Source organism: Benincasa hispida, chromosome 9 (assembly GCF_027475165.1).
Source record: "Benincasa hispida cultivar pf3 chromosome 9, pf3_genome.v1.1, whole genome shotgun sequence".
Classification (NCBI taxonomy): Eukaryota; Viridiplantae; Streptophyta; class Magnoliopsida; order Cucurbitales; family Cucurbitaceae; genus Benincasa; species Benincasa hispida.
The window spans coordinates 63,560,526-63,569,625 of NC_143486.1; the positions used below are offsets into that span (position 1 = coordinate 63,560,526).

Here is a 9,100-nt window from a genome sequence, read left to right on the forward strand (position 1 = left end):
TACACTATACCTCTAAATATTGTCTTGTTTTATCAAAATGATGATTAAAAATGGTTAAATATAATCTAATTAGGTCATAGTAAAAAAATTATTAGTTCAATTTCTATAAAGTTTTTCGAATATTTCCATAAAATCGAGACCTTGATAGTATCATCGCCATCAATATCTCGAACCTTGGCTAAATAAGAAACAAAAAAGGGGAAGAGTGGTTTGTAATAATTCAAAATTATCACAAAGAAATTACAAATATAAAGAAAAATAACAAAATGCAACCCCAGAAAATCAAAAACCACGAAAGTTTCATTTATTTGAACCCAACCTAATTCAACTCAAATGAGTTGATAATCCAACTCAAACTGCAGTGATTGGGTTGAGTTGAGTTGGGTTAATCAATTTTTGGAGGCCTCGAATGTTTTGAACACTCCGAGAAGTATGTAAGTATTCCACAAATTATTATAAGGTTGATAACCAATCAAACACTACCATTACAGAAACATATAGGCTTCACAAATTGATTTAGAGTTAAATGCTAGCAAATTTAATTCCATGAAGTTAGTAAAGGGAGAATCTCAAACTACCTAACCTAAAACTAATTCACACACATCTACATTACAGCCAAAGAAAATAATTAATCTAGAAAATCTAGATTAAAGCCAAAGAATACAACCAATATGTAAGTAGGCAAAACTTAATAGAATAAGAGAAAAGGATTTTATTTTAGCATAAAAAACATCACGTTGTTGAATTAGATTATATAATACAAATTTACCTCCATCAATCCGCTTAAACTTTTGGATTAATCACTAATTTAACATAATCCACATAGAAAAGAGAAAAGACAAGAAAAATGAACCATAGGAAATAATTTATAAATTACCTTTTTCTTTGGGAAGAAAATAATTTATAAATTATTGAATTGAGTTGATAATTATTATAGAAGAGAGTAATTGAGAGAGTTGATGCAAATAACGAGATAAAAAATATGAGTTAACGTGAATAACGAGGTAATAAACCTCTTTAATAATTGGTGAACCAAATGGTGGGTGAGTTTTTTTTTATCCACCAACCAAACTTGGGGCCAAACACCCCATAGAATTTTAAATTTCTCGGCTTTAACAGCAAGGCAGAACTTCAAAGTGATGGAACATGCCAATGCGATGGCCTTACTTTCATGCCCCTCCTTTTCTTCAGCAGAAAATGAGCAGATTTTTTATTTTTCAGAATGTGACGGCTTAACCCTTGCACGCCCAAGCCTTCAATTGAGCCATGATTCTTCATTACAATACCAATGATGCTATTTAGGTGCAACCCTATACCTGAAGGAGAAAATAATCTGATACCAATGAATCGTTACATTTTTTTGTCCAATAATTAAAAGAATGGATGTATGCAGGGTTGTTCTTGGGTTAGTTTTCAGGATTACTCTGAGTGTTCTAAGATTCTCCATCAAATAGGGAACTCAGACGCGTAGGCATCCATGCTACACGTAATTTTACCATGGCATAAGCATAAAGATATCAAACATGACAAAAATAGCTACGTTTATGCAAACACCACAATGACAATCCAGAATTAGAAACTAAATGATGAACTATGAGTGAATTCATAAAGAAAAGGTCAAATGAACCTTGGAAATCGTAAGCGCAGAGCTTCGCTATTCTTTATGCTTGTCTCTCCATTTGATGTAAACTCGAGCCACAAGTGGATCCATTACACTCGAATCTTTCCCTGCCTTGATCATTTCATTCAAAAGCCTCACAGATTGTTCAAATTCTCCTCCCTTATAAAACCCATGAATCAATGTAGAATAGGTAACAGAAGATGGAGAAATGCCTTCTTCTCTCATTCTATCTTTCAGTTTCAAAGCCTCTAATGTTCTACCAGCCTTGCAATATCCATCGATGAGAGTGTTATATGTAATGACGGTGGGTGATAAACCCTTTTGGGCCAGTTTATGGAATAGTCTCTGAGCTCGATCCAGATTCCCTGACTTGCATAAACCATTTATAAGAGCATTGTACACGACAATATTTGGAACAAGACCTGCCTTTATCATGTCATCTCTTAGACAGAAGGCTTCATTGACCTTGCCAGCAGTAGAGCAAGCATGAATAAGAGAAGAAAATGTATAATTATCGGGTCGAAAGCCTAGAAGTAACAAATCTGACAAAATCCTTCTAACATCATCGACCTTCTTAGACTTGCATAGTCCTGTAATTGCAATATTATATACAATGTTGTTCGACATAGGGATGCTCGTGGCCCTTTCGCCAAAAGAATCCACAATTTTTTGAGTTTTGAGATGTCTCAAACCAAATTTGGGCAATTTTATAGAGCGTGCATGATCTAGAACAGGACCAATATCTACCATTTGATGAAAAATCAAACTTGCTTCGTCAATCTCACCAAGTCGATACAGACTACTTACAATTTTACTACCGATGATAATATTAGGTGCAATCCCTTTGTCGATCATCTTAAAGTATTCATTATATGCTTTGTCCATCATCCCTTTGTCACACCAACCAGCTATAAGGGAGCCATAAGTTACAACATTGGGAGATATTTCCCGACTCTTCATTTCAGCTAGAAGGCCATTCAATTTCTGTAAATCTTCAGATCTAAAAACACCATTAATAAGAGAATTGTATATTTCAGTGGAAGCACTTATTCCCTCTCTCTCAGCCATGTCCTTCAATTTTAAGGATTCTACCACATTTCCAACTCTACAAAATCCATCAATTAAAGTTCTATATGTTATTTCATCAGGTGGACAACCTAGTTCCTGCATCTTAAGAAAAATCTCTTGTGCTTGCACTAATTTCCCCATCTTACAAAAGCCATAAATCACGGTATTATAAAGAGCTGTACTCTTCGTAAAACCCTTCGATAGTGCATCCTTCCATATCATCATAGCTCTATCAAAAGCACCTACTTTGAAAAATGCATCTAAAAGTGTACAATAACTAACCTCGTCAGGTGCCACGCCTCTTTTATGCATTAATTTCCAAATCTGTAGGGCATGGTCAACATGACCAACATGGAAAAAATTCTTGAGGAGGATATTATAAGTCACAACAGTAAGATTAACTCCTTTGTTGTGCATCTCATCGCAAAGCTTGAAAGCCTCACTGAAATCTTTTTGTTTACAAAAACCATAAAGAAGAGTGTTATAGCTATAAGAATCCGGTCTCAAGTTCCAATCTTTCATACTAACCAACACTTCAGCCGCCTTTTTAACATGACCAAGCTTACAGTACCCATTAATAAGTGAGTTGCAAATTACAGTATTCATTTTTAAGCCTACTTTCAACATTGCATCCATTATTCTAAGAGCATCGTCTACTCTACCAGCGCTGCAATATGCATGTATTAACACTCCATAAACATGCTCATCAACAAACAAATTTTTCTCCTTCATGCACCCAATTAGCTTCTCAGCCTGCTCCATCTGACCTCCCTTGCAATAACCTTTTATCAACAAAGTATAAGTTATGGAATTTTCAGGAACCCCCTTTTCAGACATCAACTCTAACACCTCTTTTGCCCCAAAAACATCTCCTAGACTGACATACCCATCAATCAAACTATTGTAAGTTACTACATTCGGTTCACAACATGACCTCTCCATTTCTTTCACAAAATTGAAGGCTTCATCCACTCTTCCTTCCTTACAATATGCATTCACCATTATCGTATAACTAAAAATATCGGGAAGAACGCCTAAAGCAAGCATTTGTTCATAAACAAGCAGAGCCCTGAATGTTTCTCCTTTCTGGACCAAATTACTTAACAAACTATTGCAGGACCTCAAACTTGGAACACGACCACACTTCCCCATATTGTCAAACACACGTAGTGCAAAATTTGTCATTCCCTTCTCAGCATAAACCTTCAAAATCATATCAAATACCGTAGGAGAAAACGAAAATTCTCTATACACCCTTACAAGCTCGTCCCACACTACAGATGCGGTGTAATTGTTCTTGCATAGAACCACAAGTTCATTCAAGTACACCCAAACCTCCTTGTACATTCGAGCCCTTGATAATATATGGACAATCTTGCAATAGGAATTAACATTCGGTCTAAATTTCTGTTGTTTGGATGCCAATTTGAAGAACTCTAAGGAAGCATAAGGGTTCAATCTGAGATTCCGAAGCACTAAATCCATCAGTTCGTCGGAGAAACCGAAGGAGAGCTTTGCGAGGGCATCGAACCGTCGAAGGACTAGGAGGCGGGAGATTCGGTCAACCAAATCCGGCCGGTTCAGCTTCAATTCGTCTCGGAACTTCCATTGAAGAGTCCGAGATACGTGAAGCGACTTCCGCAGAAGTAGACGAGAATATAAGCGATGTATGGAGGTTGGAGAGTACCTGAGCATTTGCCGGCGCGACGGAGCAGATGAATAGAGAAGGAAGCTGCCGTTGAAGTTGAATTCGCAGCCTCATGGCACGAAAAGCTTCCACATAACTGGCCATCATTTCTGCTCCAATTCCAAAGAAAGCATATTCTCTGTTTAAAGAAGAACAAAACGAGGGTTATGGTGGCTGAAGATGGAGGAGAATGGAGAACGGAGATGGCGGCCGGCCGGTGTGCGTGCTGCGGGAGAAGAAGCACCAGAAGCCACAAGGTGAAGAGAAGGTTGAAGATGGAAGATCGTGGGTGGGTGAGTCGGAGGCCGACGGCAGAGGGCTGATGCGGAAAGTTTTACAAAAGAACCCAAAAACCTTTGTACCAGTAACCTATTCTTAAAAACTTTCATCTTCCGCCCATGTGAAATTCCGAAATTACTTCCAATTTTGAAAAATTTTCAGACCGTTTTGGTATTTGTATGCCTCTACGAATACTTTACAATGATAGGTCCTTTATTTCCTTCTCAAAACATTTCTCTTCAAAGAATTTTCTTTCTAATTTGCTCCTGTTTTCTCTCCAAACTTCAGTAGAGCACTCTTCGAAGGTTTCTCGCCGGTCGTCTCTATGCACTTGCCATCACCGTCGTGATCTGAAAGGTATGAGACTCTTCTCCTTGAAGAATGCATGTTGATATTCGAGGTTTGACTATTTTTTAGGGTTTAATTGTGTATTCATTCGTAATCGATCGTTGAGAGAATACTAAGCGATCGGATAGAGAATACTAAGTGAGATGTTTAAAGAATATTAAACGAGCGTTTAAATATTACTAGGCGATCAGATAAAGATTACTAAGCGATCGAATAGAGATTACTATGTGATCGAATAGAGAATATTAAGCGACAGAATAGAGATTACTAAGTGATCGAATAGAGCATACTAAGCGATCATTTAGATATATATTGTGTGATCGTTTAGGTTTATATCGTGCGATCGTTTAGCTATCTGTTACGCGATCATTTAGATATTTACTGTGTGATCGTTTAGGTTTATATCATGTGATCATTTAGTTATCTGTTATGCGATCGTCTAGCTAATTATTACGCGATCATTTAGATATTTATTGTGTTATCATTTAGCTATTTGTTATGAGATTGTTTAGCTAACTATTACGTGATCGTTTAGATATTTATTGTATGATCGTTTAAGTTATATCGTGCGAACATTTAACTATCTGTTATACGATCGTTTAGATAACTGTTAAGCAATCATTTAGATATCTGTTAAGTGATCGTTGAAATATCTGTTATGTTATAGTTTGATTTTTGTTATACGATTGTTTACTAATTGTTGTAGTGTACACGCTTGTCAAATTGTTAAGATGGACATCCCTGCTGAGAAATATTTTCCTGCTACAGTCTCTTGCCAAGTCCACAAAACTGCCTCTGTGATTAGGAATAAGTTGACAGAAGAACAGATGAGATTGTATAGGAAAGCTGCCTTTGGTCCACTGTTGGATATAAATCTTGTTTTTAATGGACAACTTTTGCACCACTTTCTATTAAGGGAGGTAGTGGATGCGAACCCATACGTTATATCATTCAACATTCTAGGGAAGAAGGTAACATTCTCCCAAGACGATTTTAATTTGATAACTGGGTTGTAGCCTACTAGGGAAACAGTAGAAAGAGAAACAACCACTGAAAGGCTGGGAGAACTCATTCTTGGACCAAAGGACCCAAATGAAAATGATAGTTTTTGCAAGAATTTGGAGACCGCATTCGAGAAGTTCAATTTTATTAATGACTAAGATGCTATCAAGGTTGCATTGACACTATTCATCGAAATAGTGATGATTGGAAAAGACAAGAAAACCCAATTCAATGTGAATATATTTGGGATTGTTAATGACCTTTAAGTCTTTGATTACATCTGGTCTTCTCTCTTTTATAAATGTACATTGAATAGCATGGGAAGAAGGAGGCATATGATTCAAAGAAAACAGAAAATGATCATCGTGCCTCATATTACTGTATAAAGGGATTCACACTTGCATTCTAGATATGTACTCTTGTTTTTTATTCACTTTAAAATACATTGAACCTATATGTCATGTACGTGTAACAAAGTTCCCATATAGTAGGTTTGGGCTTACGAAATTGTATCCACATCAAGTAAGTTCATAGCCACCAAAGTCAGCAAGGTTGCAATTCCTAGAATTCTTAAATGGACTTGCTCTTGTGCTCCATCTTACCAATCATTGAGAAATAATGTTTTCCAGCCAAAAAAAGTAAGTAACCAATTGCTTCTGACTTGCTCATTTGTTTATAGTTTCATGAATTTTGACTTACTTAGTTGTTTATGTACAGACTATGTTGTGTCAAGACTTGTACCTAGCGCAGAGGAGATAAGGTACAAAGGGGACCGACTGGAAGGCTTTAATGTGGTTCGTGTTGTTAGAGAAAGAAGGATTGAAGGGATTCCATTGATACTTACGTGTCTTCTGGGGGGCACGAAGAGCATGAACCCTATGTAGATCAACCTGTAAATGTGTAACGTATAGAGCCAAAACCACGTATGCTGGTTCAGACTAACCCCCTGAAGGGCAAAAGGTAGCACTTCAAGACATTGTCATTCCAAATCCTACAAGGTCTTTAGGGAGGAAATTAAAGAAATTCTCAAAGATTGGGTGAACTTGACTACCATGGTCCGTCAAATGGGAGATATATTTATCGCCCAACATCATCTGATGGGCCAACAACTGAACAAAATAAAGATGATAGTGTTAGGGTTTGTGCCCTAAAGTCTCATGTCCAGTAGTTTGTAAACAACTTTGTACGAACACTTGTGATGTATAATATAAATGATATTTACTTCACTATTTGCTTTGCACATTTAGATGTTTTTTATTTTACCACAAACCAATAAACTTAAAATCCCTGGTTATTTTTTGTAACTTAAGCATGTATGTGGTGACATACAAGTGGATCATGTCTTGAGTGATAACCAAAATAGTCTGTAGCATATGGATATAGGAGGGAAACCTTATCCTAGTAACGTTACGGATGCGGCCCGCTTTGTGGAATGGTTATAAGTGTTGTGACTTGTCACAGATGATCTGATCCTGATCATTCGTATAGGGGATATGCGAGCGGGGGCATCCTATACAAAGATTTTGTATAAGACCTGACTACGAAGTGTTAATGTCTCGTTGTATAACACCATTCATAACTATGACTTCACTTCACTAGGATGACCATAGGTAACATGACTTCAATCCTGAGTGAGTTAAGAACTCCTGCCATTGAGGGCGGTCCTTTGATTTGCATGGGTGCGAGTGGCCAGAACGCCGACTCAAACTTACCATTTTGGGGATTCGTCTGATTTGGGAGCTGGGAACTCAGCTACACAAGACGGAATTCACTCCTTCCCCGAGGCAGAGGTAAGTAGATAGATAGCTCCCTTAAGGGCTGATTCTAGGGCTTGAACGATGTGGCGCCACGCACCTTCTCATGGCTTGAAAAGTGTTCACACATAGTAGGACTATGTTGTATTGTTCATTAGATGGATCAGTGGTATTTAAGGAGGAAGATGTAATTACAGAGGCAAAACGGTAAATTGGCCGATTGTAATTACGAGCATCTGTGAAGGGTCATCGTACTGATCATTGGTTATATCCAATGGACATAGAAATAAATCTATGGCAAGAAGAGTTCAACTGTCGGTCTTTAGTAGAATGCGTGGCAGTTAACAGATGGTGGATATCGTGACTAAAGAGTTTAGTCAACTATTCACATACCATTGAAGCTTCGAGCCATAGGTCCATAAGGTCCCCTTGGTAGCTTGGATACAAGTTGAGAGTCAGTTTTTGGGTCAATTTAAAACGTCCAAATTGACAAGAGGGAGTTCAATTATATGTGATATAATTGAACGAGTTAATTAAATATGATATAATTAACTTTATATGTGAGATACATTAATTTGGAGAAAATTAGATATAAATATGATTTATATCTAGTAGAGGAAAAATATTATAATTAATATTTTATATTAATTTATAAGTTATGAATGTGATAAGATCACATTCATTGGACGGTTATAAAGGAAATAGGAAGGCGCATCTTCATTCTAAATAAACGGATGAATGCTGTATAAATAGCAAATGGTGTGTTGATCTCGGTGAGTGCGGGTATTGTGAAAAAGGTAGTGTCGTTGTTTAGAAATCAGTGTCCATACGATAGGGACTGCACGATCACTTACATATACGATATTGCTAACTGATCATATACCGATTACACCGTCGCGCGCTATTACCTAAACGATCGTTTACCTTTTTCCTAAGCGATTGTTTAGCTCCCGATATTTACTAAACGATCGTATAGATTATTGCTTAGTTTTTCCTACACAATCATTTTGTATGATTGCTCACTCTTTTCCTACACGATCGTTTACCTTTTCCTATACGATCATATAGACGATCGCTTACTTTTACTACACGGTCGTATACTTTACCTAAACGATCAAACATATTGTCTATGCGATAGACGACCGCATCTCCCACTTGCTTGATCGTTATGTACGGTTTCTCTTCCTCCTTCCCTCTACCAAATCCGAACAAAGCCCACACTTTAGATTCTCACTCTAAGAATACTGAGGGCTTTAAGTGGTGTTGTCTTCTTCGTTTCCTTTTCTTCGAGTGGTGATTGTTCGAGGTAGACGATTGGGCTTCAAACTCGAGAAATCTTCA

At 37.2% G+C, this 9,100-nt stretch overlaps 1 protein-coding gene across 2 annotated transcripts; it reads right to left on the bottom strand.

Annotated features, from left to right (window-relative positions):
- Positions 1-848: 848 nt before the first annotated feature.
- Positions 849-4,719, bottom strand: LOC120090994 (Pentatricopeptide repeat (PPR) superfamily protein). 2 transcript variants are annotated; one of them, XM_039048753.2, is made up of 2 exons: positions 1,628-4,719; positions 849-1,316 (listed from the first exon to the last, which is right to left on the bottom strand). In XM_039048753.2, the coding sequence occupies exon 1, from the start codon at positions 4,382-4,384 to the stop codon at positions 1,655-1,657; it is 2,730 nt and encodes a 909-aa protein (XP_038904681.1). In that variant the 5' UTR covers positions 4,385-4,719; the 3' UTR covers positions 849-1,316; positions 1,628-1,654. The 2 variants fall into 2 exon arrangements, with proteins under 2 accessions (XP_038904681.1, XP_038904682.1); XM_039048754.2 differs by having other exon boundaries at positions 849-1,333.
- Between the last annotated feature and the right edge of the window lie 4,381 nt (positions 4,720-9,100).